At 48.3% G+C, this 22,385-nt stretch overlaps 3 protein-coding genes across 5 annotated transcripts in view; 2 read left to right on the top strand and 1 right to left on the bottom strand.

The window, feature by feature from the left end:
* Positions 1-81: 81 nt before the first annotated feature.
* UNC119B (unc-119 lipid binding chaperone B) lies at positions 82-6,602 on the top strand. Its single transcript, XM_040080512.2, has 5 exons — positions 82-289; positions 759-872; positions 1,383-1,494; positions 1,698-1,870; positions 2,635-6,602. Exons 1-5 carry the CDS (start codon positions 82-84, stop codon positions 2,745-2,747), a joined length of 720 nt encoding a protein of 239 aa, XP_039936446.1. The 3' UTR covers positions 2,748-6,602.
* A 107-nt stretch (positions 6,603-6,709) lies between these two features.
* On the top strand, positions 6,710-13,868 carry ACADS (acyl-CoA dehydrogenase short chain). The gene is made up of 10 exons (XM_040081012.2): positions 6,710-6,774; positions 7,071-7,231; positions 8,452-8,601; positions 8,766-8,877; positions 9,254-9,405; positions 9,680-9,850; positions 11,048-11,185; positions 11,445-11,540; positions 11,880-11,936; positions 12,570-13,868. Exons 1-10 carry the CDS (start codon positions 6,714-6,716, stop codon positions 12,720-12,722), a joined length of 1,251 nt encoding a protein of 416 aa, XP_039936946.1. The 5' UTR covers positions 6,710-6,713; the 3' UTR covers positions 12,723-13,868.
* Positions 13,869-17,720: 3,852 nt separating this feature from the next.
* The window catches only part of SPPL3 (signal peptide peptidase like 3), a 55,825-nt gene continuing 51,160 nt past the window's right edge, over positions 17,721-22,385 (bottom strand). For all 3 annotated transcript variants that reach the window (XM_040081148.2, XM_040081149.2, XM_040081150.2), the window contains 4 exons: positions 22,144-22,307; positions 20,761-20,960; positions 19,635-19,744; positions 17,721-18,930 (listed from right to left, as the gene is read on the bottom strand). In XM_040081148.2, the coding sequence (XP_039937082.1) occupies positions 18,859-18,930; positions 19,635-19,744; positions 20,761-20,960; positions 22,144-22,307 (546 nt within the window). In that variant the 3' untranslated portion in view covers positions 17,721-18,858. The remainder of the gene's footprint in view (positions 18,931-19,634; positions 19,745-20,760; positions 20,961-22,143; positions 22,308-22,385) is intronic.

A 22,385-nucleotide genomic window follows, 5' to 3' on the forward strand; every position in this document is an offset into this window, starting at 1 on the left:
CGGCGTTGCCGGGCAACGGCCCCGCCCCGCCCCGCGCTCCCATAGCTACCGAGGCGGGCGGCGGCCATCTTGGCATCGGCCATGAGCGGCTCCAGGGCGCGGGCGGCGGCGGCGGCGCCGGGCCCGGACAAGAAGCTGCCGCCGGCCTCCGCGGGGCCGCTCAGCCGCCTGCGGGGCCGACGCGGGTCGGCCGAAGCGCCGCCACGGCAGCCCTGGACCGAGTCCGAGTTGCTGGCGCTGGAGACCGTCCGACCCGAGCACGTCCTGGGGCTGTGCCGGGTGACGGAGAGTGAGTGCGGGCCGGTCCCCGGAGCGCCGGGGGCTCTGCCGGCCGGGCCGGGCCGGGCCGGGCCTTCGGCGTGGGGAGCGGCGGGGCACGGCCCGGCGCTGCCGGCGGGGGACGCGGCGGCTCGGGGTGCGCCCGCCTGCAGCTCCCCTTCAACTTCCAGAAAGTTTGGGGGCTTTTGTGTTGTTTGTGGGTTTTGATTTGTTTGAGGCTTTTTTTCTTTTTTTGTTTTGCCTCTGGGTCGCTGATCTCTGCTTTTCTGTCCCGATCGCATCCCTTTCTTGCTCTGCTACCTGGCACCTACCATGCCTTTGTTTCTCGCATCCTTAATTTTGTCCCGCTTTCGTGAAGCTTCTGCAAAACAACGAGCGGTACATATCTTATCGGGCTGAGGCTAACAAAAAAGGAAATTGATTTGGTAAGTGGTCACAGTTGTTTTGAAATGTTACTATATTTTTTCTCTCTCTTATAGATTATTTATGCAAACCTGAGGACAACATTTACAACATTGACTTCACCAGGTTTAAAATCCGGGACCTTGAAACTGGAACAGTACTATTTGAAATTGCCAAGCCATCTGCTTCAGGTACAGCATGCAAACATTGCAAGGATAGAGAGATTCAGAGAGCTGAGAGGTTGCACTGCACGACCCATGCAAACCGAGCAGAAGGGTCCTTTGGTAATATGTCCTGATGACTAAATTCCTCTCCTTTAAGCATAGGACTGAGTTTATCTTTGTTGAGAAACTTGTGATAAAAATGTGATTATTGTTGGATGGGAGAGAACTATTGACTGGCAATCTTCCTTCTTTGGGCTAGCTATAATAGAGGTTAGTTCATGTGCACTGGCAGTTGAGGGGGGACATCCTGTGAGATTGAGGGAGGGGTGGCTCCAGTTCTGGAGCCACCAAGGCTGTGCCAGCTGTCATGCCAAGTCTTTTCTCTTTTACTTCGTGCCAGTATAAGTCTTAGACCAATTATTAAATGTGTTTACATGCAGTACCTAAGCAGCAGGCTTGTCCTTATACACCCACTAGCCAGTATCACCTCATGTGTGCACTATGAGCACAGTAACTTGGGGCTGGTGCATTTTCTAGAGCATGATGAAGAGGATGAAGATGACAGCAGTGAACTGGACGCAAGTGCAGGTCGCTTTGTTCGGTACCAGTTCACCCCAGCGTTTCTCCGTCTTCGGACTGTTGGCGCAACGTGAGTATGAGTTTGTGAAAGAAGGGAGAATTGGATGTTTATAAAGTGTTACTTGACAGTTTATAACAAAACTGGGTTGAATACTCAGGAGAGCCTATTTTAGACTACAAATATCAAACTCTCTGTACAGAACTCTTGTGTAGCCTCATGCTCAAGGCTCTGTTCTTCCCAATAGCTGTTTCTTTCCTGATTCTTCCACACAGAGTGGAATTCACAGTGGGAGAAAAGCCAGTGTCAAACTTCCGAATGATTGAGAGACATTACTTCCGAGATCGCTTGCTGAAGAACTTTGATTTTGATTTTGGCTTCTGCATCCCCAGTAGCAGGAACACATGTGAACACATTTATGAATTCCCTCAGCTCTCAGAAGACCTTAGTAAGTACCTCCTTTGCCACATTGAATGGTGTATTGCTTGTGTGTGTGATCTTGTGTGAATTAGAGATTTGTGCTGCAGTCTTCTTTGAAAATGAAAGCCTAAGACAACCTGTGCTAAGTCACAGGCTACACGAACTGATCGGTCACAGGGCTGACATGCCTCGTAGTATAGCCCAGAAGAAAAGGAAACACCAAAGAAAGGGGTTTTTTTATAGCTACCCATCTGTTTTCTGCACTTGCTTGTAAGGGCTAGAGCCTCCTGCTTTGGAACAGAACTGGCTCTCCCTGAGGTCTGTTTTTAAGCCTGCTCAGATCTCTGCAAATACAAGATTGAGCAGGGTATGCTTGGCCTCAGGGAGTGGATAGAGCAGAGGCACAGGGGCCCTTCTGGGGCTGCCTGGCTGTGGGGTAGCTTTGGGGTTTTAACCCCACCTGTGTACGTGTGGGGAGTGCCACCAATGAGCTCCTTCTGCTTACAGACGTGATGGCTGTGTGGCTCCACTCAAGGCTCTGGCAGTTTCTAAGGTTATCCTGAGTGAGGTTGCTTGAATCCCCCCTCTGTTTGCTTTTGACAGCACTTGTCCTGTGAGTAGGAAGAAGGGGAAGGGCAGGGTGCTGTCTTTGAAGTGTGCTCAGCAGAGCAGTTTGCTTCTCTTCCTTGGGGAGGGCAGAGTATCAGCCTGGTAAATCCAGTGGATTGGCAGAGTCCTTTTTATCCTGACTGTGACTGGCTGTTGAATGTAATGGAGCTTTCTCTTTCACAGTCCGTCTGATGGTTGAAAACCCGTACGAGACGCGCTCGGACAGCTTTTACTTTGTGGACAACAAGTTGATTATGCACAACAAGGCCGACTATGCTTACAATGGAGGACAGTAATCATTCTGGATGCTGTGATGCCCTTAACCATTCCAGATGTGCAGGAGTGGACTGGAGTTGCTGTCTGCTGCAGCAAGGCTTCTTGCCAAACTTCTTCTCTGTGAATGAGGCTGAGAACGTGAAGCAAAGATGACGGCTCCTGAAAGGAAATCTCCCTGCAACACCTCTCTCTCTGACACTCAGCATGACCTGCCTCTCCTTCTCTGATCCTGGCTGTCTTCTGATAACTTTGCCTAGGTCAGTGATCAGAGGCACTCTTAGACAATTAGACAATTCTTGCTCTTAGTCGTTCTGGTTAGGTTGCACCTTTAGTGCTTCTGATGTTTCACCTCTTGAGTGAATATCCTTTTTCAACAGGTCAGATTGTTTGTGTTAAGCTATTGCTTAGCAGGAAAATCTTAACCCCTTCAAGTAGCCAGTGATGCTTGGAGAGCTGATCTTTTGTTGAGTTGGATAGATCATCTCTTCAGTGGCAATGGTTTTGTTTGTGGCATGGTTGACATTGTTTTTTAGGGTGCACCCCAATATTCTTCAGTGGGAAAGAAACTAATTCAGCTTCTAAGCAGTGCAGGAATATTCCATCTGCCTCTGGGGACCTCTCTGTTTTGCCAGAGATTTCACTAGAGATAGGAGATAGGGGGAAAAGGGGTTAGCCCTCTGATAGCATTTCTGTTTGAGCTTTTGTGAGCAAACTGTTGAGCTTTGGAGCTCAGGTGTCAACCTTAGAGCTGAAGTTAATCTCACTATATTTACCATTTCTCCTTCTTCCCTTTATAGGAATTTTGGCCCTTGCTACAGAATGTATTGCTTTTTAGGTGGACAGCATATTGTCAGCCTGACTGGGGTGGAGGTGTGACTCTGCTGGGGCTTAGAGGAAAAAGGGAGAATGTGGAAAATCACTTGAAAAATAAGTAGGAAGCCGAGCTTCCTAGGCTTCAGTCTCTACTTGTAAACCTGTCTGGTCTGTCAGAGTTGGTGTGAGCAGCACCAGCTCATTTCCTTTGTTGCAGTGGAGATACTGGTAGCTAAAAGCTTCCCAGGTCAGATCACTCAGTGTTACAGAGTGGGATTCTTGGAAAGTGAGAATGTACATGGTTCTCTCTTTTATTATTCCCATCACTGCTCTGCCTGCTTAGCTGCTTATTTATGGTTTAGGAAGTCATGCTGCCAAGGTTGATACCACAGCTGTGTTTTGATCTGGCAATGGGAGATAGCGTCATGCAGTGGGAAGAGGAGGACCTGTGTCTTGCCAAGTAGCTATGCTGGGGCCCAGCTCCCAGCTGTGCAAAATCTCAGCTATCAAAACTCTTTTTTGCCAGTTTTGCTGGCTCTCAAGACTGGTACTTTTCTTGTCTCTTGTTAGGGGAGTTAGGTTGTGTCTAGACTGGAGATCTTTCCTAATACTAGTTTCATTTGTTCTTAAGACAGTTAAAACCTAACGCTTTGATGTTCACCTGTTGTGTTAAGAGGGATTCAGCATAGTTAGTGTTTCAGTAGGATTGAGTGAGGCAGACATCAGAGCCTAGAGCCTGTTAATGCATAGACAGCAATAGGAAACCACTGCCTTTACTTCCAGATTAGTGAAAGCAGCTTTGGCATGGAACATCAGCTGGCATCAGAGTAAGCAGCGAGAGTGTGTGGGATAGCAGCCATGAAAGAATCTCCAGCTCTTAGGAAGATATTTAATTATGATTAACCACAACAAATGACCTGTTCTGGGTGGAGCGTTAATCATGAGCAACCACAACAAATGTCTTGGGAATGTGGAGGGGCAAGGTCTGCCTGATGGAAAGATGAAGAACATTTCTGCCACCATCGATCCCCTCCAGCATCTCCACAAGCACTAATGCACTCTCGTTTAGGATCTTCAGGATTAGTTAAAGCTCCTGTTGAGGTGGAGCTCGAGATGGCTCTTGCAGTGAACACCTTCAGCAGCCCTCATGCTGTGCCTCTGAGGTGGGAAGCATTTGCTTTGCTCTAAGTTACTCACTACAAGGCAGAACTGCCTGGAAGTGTGCTTTTCATCCTCAAGTGTTCAGAAATAGTGTCTGAAGAGCCTACTAGTTACACCATGGCAAATTTTAGCATATTGAGCTGAATTTTGTATGTGGTATAAATCCAGGTGCCTTTAAACGTTACTTTTATCACACTTTCTACGTGAAGCAACCTCTCGCTTTCCTTACGAGCGTGACGATTCCCATCTGTGTCTCTTGTCACTGTGAAGGTTCCTCAGAGGCCGATGGGCTCGTGACCAGGGCGGGCACAGGGCACCCAGCGGCTGCTGGTGGTGGGAGCGCGCTGCCGGTGTCGGGTCCCGGTAGGAAAAGGGAATTCCTGTCCTTGGCCATCAGCGGAGATGAGGAAACGGCACTGGGGCTGCTTTCACACTGGTGAATGTGTCAGCTATTCAGCAATAAAAGGGAGAACTGGAGGAAAACCAGGAGGCTCGCAGGCAGCAAGTAGCAGCCTGCGGTTTTTAGCTGAGTTTGTTTGCTTTGCCAAATCAGAAGGTCTTTGCCCTAAAAGCATACTGCAGGAAAAAGAGGGCAACCCAGCACTGAAAAAGTTTATTGTAATCCTGAAAGTCAGGGATTTCCAAACTCCTGTCCCTACTTTAGTCACTTCCTTAGTATTCATTTTCTCTTAGCTACTTTCTATAAAGCCTCTTTTCTTTGTGGCAGGGATGATGTCTTTGGTAAACATGGTTTAGCAGACCAGTTTCCTTCTAGAGTGTGTGCTCTGATGTTTTAATGATGGCTCAAAGCTACTCATGCCAGTGAGCTTGGAAGAAATTCCACTGGGATCACATCCTTGACAGGTGAATGGTCAGTCCTAGCCTGGTGCTGCAGGCAGTGGAGATGCTTTCAGTGTCAGTTGGAGTTTGAGCAAGGGAAGAGCTATCAAAGACAAAAAAGTTGGGACCATACTGAGTTCTGCTCAAAGCTTCAAAAAGAAAGAGACCAAACCCACAAGCTCATGGTATATTTTTTCCAGTATTTGTCCTCTTATTACCAGGACCTCCTTTTCCTATTTTTGAGGCAAGGGCTTTGGATCCATGCCAGCAAACTTCCTGGACAGCTATTTTCATAGCTCGAGTGTGGAATACAAACTGCACCTTGTGAAGGACGGTTATCTCTCGTTGTATGGACTGGGTACTTCTGTCCTTGTCCTCTGTTTTTAGTAGGAAATGTCTTCCTTTGTTTGTGTACTTGAGGATTTTCAATGTCTCTTGTTGCAGAGAAGCAGCAGCCTCTTCTCTGGTGCTTGGGGATGCTTATTCCATTATCTGAGAGTTCGGGAAGAGTAAAACAAGTAGTCAGAAATGAAGGAGGAAGGGGGTGGTGAAGCAGTAAGGTCCAAATGTAGCAACTCTGTTTCTCAGCTCTGTGTTTCATCGCATCGTCTTCAGCTGTTTCCCAGTCTTCTGCCCTGCTGTCCTGTGGCACGGAGCTACTTTGTGCTACCCCAAGCATGGCTCGCTGTTGGGTGTGACCCTCGGACATAAACACTGCCATCTCGTGTCCTTTCCGAGGACGAGGCTGAGTGATGGCAGCCTGGCGGAGTCAGCACCTCTTCCTCTGCAGCAGCAGGAAAATGAACACCAGCAAACGCCCTCTCTGCCTGCCTGGATCCCAGCGCTGTTACAGGACGTGTATTTATATCTCTCACAGCGTGGCCTTGGGGCTGCTGGCACACGGACTCGACTGTGCTGTCCCCTTCGGACCCTACTCCCGTGCCGTGGCAGCGCCGCGGGGCTGTCCTGGTGGCCGGGGTGTCCCCGCGGTGGCTGTGTTTGTACCCCCGTGGTTTTGTCACCAGCAGTAGGAATAAAGGACCTTTTTTTTCTTTCCTTTTCCTTTTCTTTCTTTTTTCTTTTCCTTGGCTCTCGGCGCGCGCGGCCCTGCAGGGGCGGGGCGGGGCCGCTAGGGGGCGGCGCGTGCGCGCCGCGCTCCCTCAGGCGGCGCGATGGCGGCGGCGGCGATGGCGGCGGCCGTGTCCCGCTGCGGCGGCGGCGGAGCCCGCCGGGGTGAGGGCGGCGGGAGCGGCTGCGCCCCGCTGCGGCTGCTCGGGGGGGCTGCTCGGCACGCGGGAGGGACGGGAAGGGACCGCGGCCAGCGCGGGAGGTGGCGTCCCGGTGCCCTTCAGGGCCTGCCTGAGGCGAGTCCCCTCAGGCGCGGGGGTGGCGCCGCCCTGCAGCCGGGCCGCGGCCGCGGGGCTGCGGGGAGGTGTCCCGGGGTGGGGGGACGCTCTGACCCCTCACGGGCCGGCGCACACCCTGGTGTGAAGGGCAGCGGCGGCGCTGAGTCCCCTCCCCGTTTCCAGCGCTGGCCTTGCGGTGCCGCCGGCTGCACACCGTGTACCAGAGCGCGGAGCTGCCCGAGACACACCAGATGCTGCGGCAGACGGTCCGGGACTTCGCGGAGAAGGAGCTGATGCCGCTTGCAGCGCAGCTGGACAAGGAGCACCGCTTCCCGGCCGAACAGGTGGGTGCGAGGGTTGGGATGGCACAGGCAGAGACCCCCTTCCGCACAGGCAGAGACCGCCAGCTGCTCTGGGGCAGGACCACTCGGGCCGAGGCAAAATGTACATCCAGCTTCTGTTTAGCAGAAAATTGAAGTTTAGACCAGCTCATTGTTCTGAATGTGGACGTTGTAATTCCCACAGGGCATCATCCTCTGGGGCTGTGAATAAATTGAAATTCCAGCCAAACCAGTGATTTCTCTTGTGGAAAGACACACCAGTGTGCACGTTAAGCAATAAAATACAAAGCTGCAGCAAAATTAGCCAAGAGACTCCAAGCAAACACTGTCAGAGGCATGAGAGTTTTGTTACATTACTCTTTCTAGTAAGGTATAAGGACGGTAGCCAGGAAAACATACTTACCCTAAGGAAGAAAATAGCTTCTTACTGTTCTCATCTGAGAATTTTACATTTGATTCTGAGTCTTTTGAATGTGTAGGGGAAAATTCAAGATGCAAACAAGTGTTTAGTAAGATGAAGCAACATATGTAGAATCAGTGTTCATCTTCCTGAGTTATTGTGGAGGACTGGTGTTTTGGGTGCGCACACAGGGGGGAAATGATGTATCTAAGAATTCTCCCCAGTTCCTCTAAAAGCAAGCAGAGGCTTATGGTTGCAAAGCAACGGGTCTAGCTGGGGAACTGGTGGTAGATTACAATGTGACTAACAAAAAACAATCTCTGGGAAGCAAGATCTGGCTTTATTGGGAATGAAAAAAATCACCTCGCACCACTGTTTTCTGCAGTCATTCATTCTGTAAAATTCTTCCCTTGTGCAGTCCTAGGCTGAAGCCTCAGCAGACTCAAAGGTAAAGTTCTGATGATTTTTATCAGCTAGATTTCCCGTTTCTATTGACAGGAAATATGCAAGGGTAGAGCTTTGGTGGGAGGCTGAGGAAATGCAGGTGGAGTTCTGTCTCCCTATTTCACCTTCAGAAGCCCCCCTCCCTTCCCAGTGCTGAAGAGAGTGCTTTAAACAAGCAAGGCCCTAAACAACAGTGACTGTGTGCAGCTGCTGAAGTCACTGGGACCTAGGGACACATACCATTTTGTTCAGATTCCCATTTCACCAGGAGCTGTGTGCATCCTTTCCTCTGGGTGTAGCCCTCTCATGACGTATCTTGCTCCCCATGTGTCTGTCTGTATTTGCTGGCACACCGGTGCTGTCCATTCCCCGTGTGCAGGTGAAGAAGATGGGTGGCTTGGGGCTGCTGGCTATGGATGTGCCAGAGAAGTACAAAGGAGCAGGCCTCGACTACCTGGCCTATTCCATCGCTGTGGAGGAGATCAGCAGGGGCTGCGCATCCACCGGCGTCATCGTCAGCGTCAATAACGTGAGTGTGAGGGGCAGGCGTGAAATGGGGTTGGCATGGCACAGGAGTGTTTGGGAAAAGTGGATCTGTTCCTGCGGAGGGTTCTGGTGTGTTGGAGAGCACATTAGGAAGTTACTCGATTGGTTGTACCTTCAAGAGGCACTAACAACACTAAATTCTTAAAGTCCCTGTATTTAGGGCCAATACTCAAGTTTGGCTCTGAAGAGCAGAAGCACCAGTGGATCGCTCCTTTCACCAGTGGAGAGAAAATTGGATGTTTTGCCCTCAGTGAACCAGGTGACGTGACTGTTACCATCCCTGTTGAAAAGCCCGTGGTGTAGCTTCTTTCCTTGGTCAGGTTTAGGATGGACTTTTGGTCTTTGAAACGGAACAGTTTGTAGAAGGGTGGTTTATAGCGGTTCTGTGAGTCAAGTCTCAGTACCCAAGGTGTGAACTGCCATCCTGTGGTTCCTCCTGAAAATGCTCATTCCCTGGGTGAGCAGAGCTCTGGACGCATCTTGCACACAAGGGCCTTTCCCTGCCCTGTGGGAGGGACAGTGGGGACGCTGCCACAGTTCTAGAGGTGCCGTGAGCACGTGGGGTGCAGGTGGGGGGTGGGTTTGGCCCCAGTGTCACGGATCACCTGAGGTTTGATTGCTGCTGCTTTGCTCAGGAAACGGCAGCGACGCGGGTGCAGCCTCCACCGTGGCGCGTCTGGATGGGGACGAGTGGGTTCTGAACGGCACCAAGGCCTGGATCACCAACGCCTGGGATGCCTCCGCCACTGTGGTGTTTGCTACTACCGATAAATCCCTGAAGCACAAGGTGTGATAGTTTGTATCAGTCAGGGAAAAGGCGTGGGAGGGAAGGAATTGTGAGAAGCACTCTGCCACAGCTGGGACTCTGTTTTTAGAGCTGTACAGGCATTGAGCAGAGGAGGGACTGATGTGCTCTGGTTGTGTTCTGTCTCAGCTCTCCCCTCCCTCCTCCTGGTTACCTGGACACGTGGCTTTTATGTAAAATGGAGGGAGCCTGTTGACAGCCAAGGAAGTGGGAAGGTAAGAAGACAACATTCCTAAGAGTTTGGGTCCTGTTGCAGGGCATTAGTGCATTCCTGGTTCCCATGCCAACAGCTGGGCTGTCACTGGGGAAGAAAGAAGACAAACTAGGAATCCGAGCCTCTTCCACTGCCAACCTGATATTTGAGGACTGCCGGATACCCAAGGCCAACCTCCTGGGGGAGCCAGGAATGGGCTTCAAAATCGCCATGGTAAGAGAGGGATGGGGTGCAGCTGTGCGTGTGTACAGCCATAGCTCCCAAGCCTACCGTTCCATAAACCATTTCCAGAGGCACTCACTTCAGTGAGGACTGCTTGCATAAGCTGTTCTGTGCCATGTTAAGCTGTTGACCCTTCTTGCCAACATGGGAGCAGTCATTCCCTTGATCAATGTTTAATTTACACAGGTCTTTGACAGCACTTTTATTGTAGCAGTTCTCAGTTGGAGCAATGCTGATGCCACTGAGCTTCTGTGTCAACAGGGGCAGTATGTTTTAATTTTCCTTCTTTTCCAATCCTCTGTTCCTTCAGTTGTAGCCATAAATAAAGGGAAAACATGGCATTTCCCCATGTGAATACTGTGGCAGAGGAAAGTTGTCCTGGAGGCCCACAACAACTTCTGGAGAGTGTCTCAAGTTGAATGACAGCTGAGTTATGGTATGCATGTGACTTCAGAGGAGGAGCAAGGCAGCTGGGAACAGCTTTGTTTTCTGCAATGAAGCAGTGTCCTGTGAGAGGGGTCATTGCTCTCTCTGAAGGCGCAAAACACCCTTTGTTGGCCTGACCTTTTAGGCCGAGCTCCCTGGAGCAGAGCCCATTCCATTATGTCCAGAACTAAAAGTTGTTGGTGACTGACGGGTTCTTTTAAAGACCTTCAGCCTAGGGTTGAGAAGATGAAGCCTTTTCTCCCTGTGCTGCAATTTCTGTGCACAGAGGGGCAGAGTAGGTGTTTGAGCAAAGTCAGGTAGCTGACTGGGTTCACTAATCAGTTTGAAAAATGCTTTCACATGTGTGTCCTAACGATGAGGGTAAAAAAGGAAAACTGATCAGATTGCGAAAGTAAAATCAGCTGCAGGGTGAGTTTGCTCTGCCTGAAGAGGTCTTTCCAGCCCCTTCCAGAGCAGATCCTTGTTGTGCTGTTTCCCTTATTTTGCACGCTCTCGTTTTCTCCCAGCTAATAAGCAGTTCCGCTCCTTTCTCCTTCTATTGTTGAACTCCTGCCTTCTCTCTGCAGTGGCAGTGCCTGTTACAGCTCTCTATTCCTGCATAGCTGGGAACTTTCTGAATCAAGGGGGTCTCTGACCAGAGGATTCTAAGGCTACAGCAGCTTTCCAGCAACACCAGAAATGTGCATGTACTATTCTTGATTAAGTATGGCTTGACTTATAGATATTTCATGTCTTTCTCAGCAAACTCTGGATGGAGGAAGGATTGGTATCGCTTCACAGGCACTTGGAATAGCACAGGCAGCTCTGGACTGTGCTGTGGATTATGCTGAGAAGAGAATGGCCTTTGGGTCACCCATCACAAAGCTCCAGGCAGTGCAGGTACGAGCTGGGCACACAGAGCAGTTCCACAGGGGCCTGGGGCTGGTGGAAAGTCCGTGTGTGCTCTTGGGCATGGTATCAGGCACACGGTGCACTTTGTACTGTCTGAGATAAACAGGGTAATGATTCTGTTTTCAAATGCTGGTAAAACTAATTACAGAGGCTCCTTTTCCTTAGATGGCCGCAGGGGGTGGGAGAATTCAGCTGTCCCCTTGTGCAGGCACAGGCCCTGGACCAAAGGCAGTGTTTGTTGTTGCAGTTCAAGCTGGCAGACATGGCTGTGGCCTTGGAGGGTGCACGCCTGCTGACCTGGAGAGCTGCTATGCTGAAGGACAATGGAAAACCCTTCACTAAGGTATTTCCAGCCCTGCTTTTGTCCAGCAGCCATAGCAGAGGGCACAGGCTCAAGGCCAGGGAAGCCCACTGCACAGAGCATCGCTGTGCTCAGTGCCTGCCCGGCCAGCACTGCTGGGGTGTAACCCCCACAGTCCTGGGCCTGCTGCCCACCCTCGGGCAGCCCCCGGGGTTCAGCAGCGGTGGTAGCCCAGGGGAGAGGGGTGGCTGCTCTCAGCTGGCACCACCATCAGGCCTGTCTCTCTGCACAGCTGCTCTGTGAGCGTTCAAGCTCCTCGTGCAGGTGAGAGGCTCCTTTTTATGACAGCTGCACCCTCAGTGATGTTTTCCTTCCCCAAAGGAAGCGGCAATGGCCAAACTGGCTGCCTCAGAAGCTGCAACATCCATCGCTCATCAGGTAACTGTCAATTGACAACTCTGACATACATTGTGTGGGAAGGGACTTTGGATGTCTCACAAGTGCTTTGGGAAGGTGGGATGGAACTTACTAATTTATATTTGAAACACACCAACCGAGCAAACAACCAACCCTATGGCTGAAGCTGATTAGCACAACCATCTTCACAGGTTGTGGGGAAGTAGGAGGATGGCAGGGGTTTATACTGGCCTGTGGCAGCTGCATTATTAAAGTGGCCTGTGTCTGCTGCTGTCCAGAGCAGTGGCAGTTTTAAGAAGGAGCAGCAATGTGGGAGAGAGCATGGGGCCACCAGTCATCACCACTGCACCTGGATGAGATCCTCTGTTCTGTGTCCCCTGTCTTTAATAAAAGCATCTTAGACTATGGAACGCTAACAGATACCTCTGAAGCAATTAACTGCCCATCTGGAATATCCATATCGCACTTATGCAGATCAATCCTGTGTATTCCTGCAATCACAAATGAGCTGCAGTCATCCCCATGTCCCATCCTCCCCCTTATGCTTGCAGTGGACACAGTTCCTCTTAAAATGGCTGTGTGTGCATGTGTGCATTCTGTAGAAAAGGGATTTCTTCACCCCACTTCCTCTGTAAGCTGCTGCCTTTGTTCCAGGCTATCCAGATCCTGGGTGGGATGGGCTATGTGACAGAGATGCCAGCGGAACGCCACTACCGTGACGCTCGGATCACCGAGATCTACGAGGGGACCAGTGAGATCCAGAGACTGGTGATCGCAGGCCAGCTGCTGAAGGCCTACCGAGGCTGAGGGAGCTGCCTGGAGCAGCACACTGCCCCAAGTGCCTCGTCATGGTGCACGGTGATGGAGTTTGACCCTCTTGAAGGAGGCTATTGATGGAGGCTTTCCTCACCAATGAGTAACTCACCCTCTAGTTAAAATGTGCTGATTCTTCTTTGGACAAAGTGTGGTGCACAGAGGCTGGACTGAGGTTTCTAAGTGATGGCTGTGAGTGCAGGAGGGAGGAGGCAACCTGTGCTCGTAGGATGGCCTGGGGCTTTTCCTAAACTGGACTGCTGGAAACGGTGGTCTGGTAGTGGCAAAATGACAGCACTTGCCAGCCACTGCCTGTTTTGCTAAATTTGTCACTTCGTGTCACTGGATAACCAGTGCCAGAATCACAGGTGCTGAGAGCCATGACCCCTGTGTCCTGCTTCAGGCCGCTGGTCACATGCCTCTGCAGATCAGACTTCAGTGGAGTTCAGGTGTGGGATGCAGCTGTGTGTGAGCTCCCAATGAGACAGCCTGGGCTGAGGTAATCCCTGCAGCAGGGCCCCTCTCACTTCCAGCAGAGGAGGAGCCAGAAAGGAGGACATGCAGGGAAACCCCACACTCAGAGAGGGCGACAAACTGGTTGCTGTCTGCATAGATGTGAAAACAGATCAGAAAGAATCCTTCACTCTGGGCCAGCAGAGGCCAGCACCTGCTCACTCTCAGCTCTCTGGGATGTAGGCATAGAAGCAGGACAGCAAAGCTGCAATGCCTGGGACTACTTTGTAAAAAAGAAAAACAAAACACCAAAAAAACCCAAATATTGCTTCTGCAATATATATCAGCAAGAAAGGAAGTGCCTGATAGGGCAGTAACAGCTTTTAATCTCTACATGTTTTGGGCAGTGAGGGAATGAAGAGATGACACCAGCCTCAGCAGTCATTGGTAAGACATAAACTGTAGAAGTGTCAACAGCCAAAGGAAAAGCTCTAAACTTAGGAGAAGATAGAGAGGATTAAGACAAGAGCCTGTACGGTCCAGTCTGCCTCCTTGTTCAAACAAGTACACTAGAGGGAAATGGTTATTTTTCCTGTGGTGCCTTTGATTTAGACTTGTGTGCAGAGAAGAGCAGGATTCTGTTACACGAGAGAGCAGAGACGACAAATAAAACCTGATTTTAAAGGACCACCCCCTCACCTTTTTTTTTCAATGCAGATGTGAATTAATTTAGTCACAAGACACAGGAGCAGAAACCAGCAGGGCCTGCATGCACCAGTGAGACCAGTTCTCAGTGATGTCAGTCATCCCTGTGCAGGGCGCTGGAGGGCAACAGCGTGTTGGGGCAAGGGCCTCAAGTGCTGAGTTTCTCTTTGTTCTCCCGTGCATAAGGAGTGACAGAACTTGCCAGGCATTCAACAGGAGCATTCCTACTGGAAAACCATTCCAATTATCATGAATATGTTGTAAATTATGGAGGGCTTCTCTGGATGAAGCTTGATTTCAGCCTGATGTCACCACTTTGATTGCTGCAGACACTTCTATGATGGTACCTGAAGATGTGGGATACTGTTTCACACTCACTTCTCCTTGCAGCCACCCGGTAGAACAGGAGCTGCAGGGACTTGAGGACTTCAGCAATGCAGAGTGTCTGTTACCCTGCACTCCAGCTGAATCCCCAGTGAGGCAGCACAGTCAGTCACAATTCTGCCCAGCCCCTTTCCACTCTTGTCCAGGTGCTTCTCTTGGATCTGCTGTGCTGTCAGTGTTTGCTGACTGCCCCTCTTCACCCTCAGCCTCCCTCATTACCAGCTCGAATTTGCTGCAGCTTCTGTCCAGTGCAGAATGAAACCATCCCTGTTACCCCCCATGGTGGCTGTGACCACCTCAGCTGACAGAGGAGAGACAACCTACAACCTTGAGGTAGGGAAAAAAAAAAAAGAAAAAAAGAAAAAAGGGTGCAAAGGCTTTCAAACAAAAGCTTTCTGCAAGTTTTCCCCTGCTGCCATAGAGAGAGCTCAGTGGCACGTGACACTGCACTGCTTTGGGGGTAAACAGCCTGGTTACGCACAAAGGCCCAGAGCTCCCAGAGCAAAGCAATGGCTTTTCTCACAGCAAGATACTGGAGGAGAGAACTTTGTGTGCTGTGTGTCTGCTCCTCAGGGCTCTTGCAGAGGAACTGCTGAAAGGGCAAAACACAAACGAGTTTTGCAGCATTGAAGCAGAAGCTCTTAGCAAGGCACCCTCAGACAACACAAACCCCAGTGTGGGTGGGGCCAGGCTCTCCTTGGAGAAAAGGGTCTGTTCACAACTTTCTGTCAAACTCAGCCAACATTGCAAAGATGGGGCACAGAGATGGGAAAATCAGGTTATACATAAATTAGAAACAAGTGGGGAAGAAGATAAGTCACTTTTCAAGAACAAAAGCTATACTTCTCAAGGACTCTGGGGTTTTTGATGCAGTGCTCTAAGAGTACATGAAACTGGTTTGAGGCATGGAGCAGGTGGAGCCTGAACTAGAATCCTTCCTTAGAAAACTTAGTTACAGGAACTAGGAGTTACTTCCTGCCTCACCTGACAGCTTTTATATCATGTAGCTTGGACTCTTCCTTGAGAATTTCCAACAGACCAAAGGGAGATGAGCTGTTCTCAAAAAAGGACAAATTTATTCTGATTTTAAATTAGGTCTTTGTTTTGCCTAAGTTGAGAGCCCTCACTATCAACACAGACCTGGCAAGAGCCGCACATGCAGATTATGTTGGGAATGTGGAAAAGATGGAGAATATTGTATTTGAAAGACATCCTGAAGTGAAAAACAAAGTGGCTGGAAGAGTAATAGAATAAAGACGTGGAATAGTGATAAGAGAATGTGACAGGCTGTCTGTAACTTGAATGAAGAAATTAACTTCAGATTCAAATTTTGGAACTCAGCACATTTGCAAGGTGAAGTGTGACCTTAGGGAAATGTCAGCATACACACAATACCATTTCTAAGCTGACTGTTCTCAAAGATGCAGCAGAGACCCAGACCTGTCAGCAGATTTGTGCACAGTTCTTCAGTTCTGGTCTGTGTCCTGAGAACTGCACTATAAGCTCACCCTAATCTATCACTTTTTTGGCCAGCATTTTACCTCTTGCAAGAAGGTTTATGTTAGTCAATTATTAAAACAGTTATTCTTGACAACTTTCCAGAAGAAGGGGCAGGTGGTTGGGAAATCTCACTGCAGGACTTTGTGTCCAGTTTATTAAGTTCAATAAAGAAGGCATCAGCAATTGTACCAGACCCAGCTAGGAGAGAAACCCAGGTCCTACAGAGTCTCCCAAAATCCAGAGGGCCCAGAGCACCCTGCACAGCTTGATCCTCAAGCAGAGACATGTCAGACTGGAAAGAAAAGGACCAAAGGTCCACCTGTGCAGGGAGGGCCCACAGCTGAACAGCCAGGTAAGGATCCCTTTCTAATCCTTCTGAATGGTTGGAGGAGGGAGAGCTGTGGGACAAAGCTTTGCAGCTTTAAGTTCTGGGAAGGCACTTTTTCTTAGGACAGTTAAACTGCACTGACCCTCTGCCAAGCACCGAAATCCTTTTCCTGCTGGCTGAAGGGGCAGCAAAGCCCTTCCAGTGCAGTGGGTGCTCACCTGGGCAGGGCCCAGCAGAGACAGAGGGCTCAGTAACAGCTCACTCGGGGCTCCTGGTGCAAGAGAAGGGCACAGAGTGCAGGGAGGCAAGACAGCTTAACAAGGAAGGCCAGGCTTTTTTGGGAAAGCTAAATTGATTCTCAATTTAAGTTTTTATCAATTAGCACTTCTAGAACTTTCTTCAGAATGCTTCTCTAAGTGTAGAAATTGTTCATAAGGAAGCTTAGCAGGCATGGCCTAAAACTACTGCTGCAAAACAGAGAAAGACCTTGTATCTTAATTCCAAAGGAGGGAACTGCAGTGAGGCTGATGGCACCTGAGCTGTGCACAATTGTCAGGCAGGTGCAAAGGCTGGAGCAAAGTGGATCTGAAGTTGTTATTCCACTGCTTGGAATCTCTCAGCAAAACAAAAGCCACCAAAAAATTCTGTCTTATTTGAATACCCAGATCAATATTTTATTCACCTTACGTTTGAGGTATAGCTCAAAACTCATGCCTTTTTACTGTCCCAAGCAAGTCTGGGACCTAGCACCTGGCATGAACAGAAAAAGCAGATTCTCAGTGAAAAACTTAATTTCATTAAAAAGTGACAGTTACCGGAGGATGAGGACTGCAGGCACATGGTAGAGGGAATGGTTTCAGCTCAGGGAAAGAAAAGAACTTGGGGTGTGTGTGTGAGAAAGTCCTCATGTCCCCCCGCCACACCCACCCACATTTGCTAAATCTCAGCACCCTTGCCCCCACCACAAGGGCTGAGCTGTGTCTTACTGTTTATCCTGGGACGTTCCATCTCTCTTGGAAGTGCATCCCAGCCAGCTCAGAGGCATCAGCCCCTCTGCCACCTGTGCCAGACCTGCCTGAGAACAGAGGAAGGGGTTAATTAATGACATTAATGACAGTGCACACATGTGGCTGGACAAAATCTTCTGCCATGTCCAATATGCTCTTGTACCACCCAACAGTGCTGAGAGCTCCAGGTGTTTGACCAACCCTTCCCTTACCTGGAATGAAACCGGTCCCAAAGTCACCTCACTGCCCAGAGTCACTCCTCCTCCTCCCCTGCCACTAACACTTCCCAGCATCTGTCAACCAGCAAGAGCTGTGAGCTCTCAGGAGAGCTCCCCAAACCCTGCTTGGCACAGTGCTTGAAAGGAAAAGAGTTTAGTTACCTCAGGGAAGCCTTTCAGTCAATAAAATAACAACTGGAACAGCTGGTTTTAAAAAAGAAAGAATAAAATCCACATTTTAACAAGCTACAGGTACAAAGCAGTCAACGCACAAACTCCAACCAGTCACAACAGTAAAGGACAGTTTTTCTTTTTTCTTTTTTTTTTTCTTTGAGGGGCAGGGGCATGGAAAAATACAGCACACTAATGAAACAAAATGCAAAAAAATACAAAAAAATAGAAAATAGAAAAAAATGTATTTACAAGTGATACATTACTATGATCAGAAAGCACAAAGACATTTGCTGCTATAATACATGCACTGGTCAAGAAGGAACTACTAAAAACCTGCAAGGGAGTTGTTTGTTAAAAAAAAAAAAAAAAAAGGAAAAAAAAAGAAAAAAGACACCCCCGACCTCCTCCCCCCTCGGACACACAGGGCTGGGTTTGAACTTTTTTCTTCCCTAGTTTGCTACATTGATCAAATCAAGTATCCCCTAAAGTCCATGGTACAACCAGTACAAATACTACACTTGGTTTTTAAACTGCAGGTTCAGTTGTAGGAGGGGGGTGGAAAAAACAGCAGCTCATTGTAGATCCATATACATAAAGCCAGAGTAACTGCGCTACATGCTAAAAATTACAGCAAGCCCCTGTCTGCTACACAGCATGATCTTAGCAGGTTTTCCTTTTTATTTATTCATATATATATCTATATGTGTGTATATATATATGTATAAAAATCGTGCCCTTTTTCACTGCAATATGACATCTGGGTGGAAATGTAACTTGTTACAACAAATTTTTATATGTATACTGCAAGAAGTCACTCAATGTCTGTGGATTTAATAAGTAACCTCACACCACAGGAAATATTTAATAAATCAAAAAAACCCAATATTGTGACAGAAGACCTTCTGTCTCAGTTCTTTTCAAAACCGAAGTCCCGCAGGAAACTGGTCCCAAGGTCCACGAGGGGTTCTCTGAAGAAGCCTCAGTTTGCTTAACTGTTTCTGCGTTTAGTGTTCACAAGTTTTTGAACGACTTCAAGCCGTTTTTAGTTTCAAGTCTGTCTCTTCCTCTCTCACAAAGGTAATAGTCTGGTACTAATCCATCCGAGTGAGGAAAAGAGGAAAGTGGCTGCAGTTGCACAAAGGGTCCCCAATTCCACATCTGCAGGGAGATATGGAGTCACACGGAGCTCTGTGATTTTAGCTTTTGTTTCTTTCCCTCCTTTAATACAAAGTCCTTTCATACATGTCCCATCACTGGTACCTTCCCAAGTACCAGCCAGTCCAGCTTTAGGTGACAACAAAGCCACAAGTTAAAGTGAAAAGGACCAAGGCAGAAGTTCAGGTCACTTCCTGTCCGTTCCATCATACTTCCAGGAAACGGGAGCTGCTGGACTTGGAGTGGAAAGGCTCAGACCACATGCGACGTAGATCGCCCTAGGCAGGGAAACAGCACAAGGACCGTGCCCTCAGAAACTCTCAGCTCTGCTTAGAATTCACGTTTTAAAATGCACACAGAATTGCAAACACATCTTAGAGCAAATCTATTCTTTTTGATTTGCAAATTACAATAAAGACAGTAAAAATAAATCCTTTCCCTGTCAGGCCAGAATGTCTTACTTTTAGAGCAAATATACCCAAAATAGGTTTCTGATGGGAAGGAAATAATTACTCAGGTTGAAAATCCTGCCCTTTCTTATGTTCTGCTCTGCAGAGGGCTAGATGTGTGCTTCAACAACAGCCCTGGAACAGGAAAGATAAATTTTACAACTTCTGCTCAGAACAAGTGACTGGGAAGAGGCAAGCAAGGTTCTGCATCTCCAGTCACTGTTCAAACTTTGTGCACGTGGTATTTCATTACCAACTGGACAAGGACAAATTCACTCACTCAGTTAAAACAATTTAATACTTCAGAATTTGTTTCATTTAAAATTACTGTTACTTTATGTGCATTAATGATCTTCTATTTCAGGAACTCATCTCTCAGTTGTTCAGTCCTCTGAAACGAAGACTGACCTGACAGCCGTGGTTCCTGGTTGTCAGCCAGGGCTGCCAGGGACACACATCATCCCTGGGAGCTGCTGCCCAGTGCAAGGACACTGACCCAGAGCTCCCGCTGCCCACGTGTCCTCCCCTCTTACCTTTAAATAGGCCATGGTGAGGAGTGGCAATAAAGTGAAAGGTACCAAATAGAGCAGGGCAGGCTGGGCTGCCCGGTGAATACGAGAAGCTACTGTTGCAGTTAATAAACCTGTAAGAGAAAAAAGTCACTATAAATATCTTCAGGTTGCAGGTGGATGTTCTCAGCATTTCATCCACTGAGGCTTCCTTCACCCCCATTCTGAGAGACAGGTTAAGTTACTTCTCTGTGCTTTGCTTTCCCTGAATGCAGTTGAAACAAACAAAACAGTGAAAAATTATTCTATTTTAGTATTAGGCTGTGTTGAGCCACTTGGTTCAGTTTTGAATCTCAGACTAAGCCAAGAATAATTCAGACAAAATACAAAAGGTGAGGGGGAAGCTGACTGCACTGCACTGAAATGCTGCTCTTGAGACTGTTGGTCTGTGGCCCCTGGCCTGAGCAGTCAGGGCTCACAGTAAGGGCTGTACCCTGCACACTTGCCAGAAGGGAATGGAGGGAGGGGAAATCAAGGTGTGGGGGAAGGAAGGCTATTGGTAGGAAATGATCTTTCCTTTTCAGCCTCCAAGGGCCTTGGGAGGTCAGGATATGCACACGCGTGCCCTGACTGGAGGGAAAAGCCTATTTTATATTAGGCAGGAAAGGGCTGGCTACAGCAAATTATAAACAGCATTCCAGTTGTAACTATTGATGATTTTCTGTATGTACTACTATGTCAGGATCAGAATACAAAAATGCAGGAATTGCCTAGGTGAATTGCTTAGATTTGCTATGTACTATGCACAGATAATTCATCTGGAAACTTCCGTATTTTTCCCATCACTCAGATACAAGCTACAACACTTTTTAAGCCAGAGAAGCAAAGAGCAAGTGCTAAAAAAACCACACTGATATTCCCTTTCACCATCTAAATAAAATACAACTACAAAACAAAATTCTTGAAGACTATAGAAGAGCTTCTGTCCCCAGACCATGCCAGTGAACACAAAGAGAGGAGGATTAGAAAGAACATAACTAAGCAACCTCTCAAAGCCTCTTTACACTTGCTTTCATCATCTTTTAAACCTACTACAATAATCCCACATCTGCTCACTTAGGCAGCTCTTAATGTTGAACTAATTACTCACCTACAAAATAGCCAATAAGTGTGCAGTGAAAGTAAGACACCTTCTGCATACGCCCAGAGATGTTCCCTGGTCCTGGGGCACCGCAGGAATCACTGTTGGCTTGTTTTTTGTAGTTATCGTAACGCAGGACAAAGCAGAGCAGAAGCCCTGGCATCACAATATCTCCAATCCCCAGCATGGAGAAGTGGCTGCCTGTGGAACTAAAGAGCAACTGGAATTGGGTTCATGGCCAAAACAGAAGGTGACAAGCTCTAGACGCCACCACTGTGGTTTTGAGCTTCATCTGGCACAGCCCCTCTTTCTACCAGCAAACTTGCACGTAGCAGAACCCAGTGCTGGCTAATGAGGTTTTTCCTCAGTGATTTCTTCACCACCTCAGTTTTACACAAACCCATTTGGGCAGGGTTGACGTTGCTCCAAACCAGTTTCCTTTTCTCAGTAGTGTTTAAGCTACTTTAACCCTTAAATCACTCAATGAAACAGATCCATTTACCCAGTATTTCAGTCCTCTCCCTCCTCAGCACTGATGGGAGGGACCGACTGGCCCTTTGATCTGACTGCTGATTACCACTGAAGTACCAGCTTCGTCCCCATGCACGCAGATCTAAAACAAGGCAGTACACCCATTTTGGACATTCAGACAAAACAGAAAACTACAGTCTTGCCGGATTCCCAGAAAAGAGCCAATTGTGAAAAAGATTAAGAACTGAAATCATCCATTATATTAAATCCAAGGTATTTTTCATGAAAATGTAGGCAAATTATCACAAAGTTGACAAAGTGAACAATTTTGGCTTTATTGCTGCAGACAATGAACTTCTATTCTCTGTAATTTCAGCATCTCAACATCTAAAGAAACAAGAACCGAGCAATACCTCAACAAAACTTACTGCCTGACTGCTGCTGCACTGAGCTCCCTGCCCCACCAGGCCCTGGGCGTGTCTGCTTACAGATCTGAGCCACCAAGGAACCCCTGGAGCAGGGATGTGTGGAATAATCTCCCTTCAGCACTGCGCTTGCCCGGTAAGCCACCCTTGCTTAGGTCAGTTTCCAACCCCTTCCCAATCATCTGCAATCAGCAGTAATCCAGACTATTCTGATGTTATAATAAACCTCCGATCTTCTGCTTTCAAGTGTGAGGTCACACCAGCAATCATCAGGCTGCAGAACTCTCACAAATACCGAGAAATGAACAGGGCACCTTTTACCCCAGTCAGGATCTTTTCACTATGAATGAGCAAAGTGTCCAGTCCTCACTGCTCATTATATTCCCCTTTAGCATGAAGAGGCAATGACTAAACAGGGATTTTACAATAGAACTAGTACGACTAAGAATGTGGAGGGAAAATGTTCCTCATGCACTCCAGTAAAAGCAGCTTTTACCTTGGGAATACAAGTTTGCCAGGCAGCGACAGACGGGGAACATCCCTGCCCACATTTGGTCCCAGGTGAAGTTTCCGGGATAACACATCCAGGGGATTATCAGCTGGTTGTGTGGCCACTTTCACCATAACATTGCTGTTAAAGATGTAGGCAGAAAAAAAGACCTACAGAGCAAGGTAATCAGATGTTACAAACTGCAATTATACAGCAACTCAAGCTGAATGTGTATTTGCTTTGCTATT

This window comes from Hirundo rustica, chromosome 17 (genome assembly GCF_015227805.2).
Source record: "Hirundo rustica isolate bHirRus1 chromosome 17, bHirRus1.pri.v3, whole genome shotgun sequence".
NCBI lineage: Eukaryota > Metazoa > Chordata > Aves > Passeriformes > Hirundinidae > Hirundo > Hirundo rustica.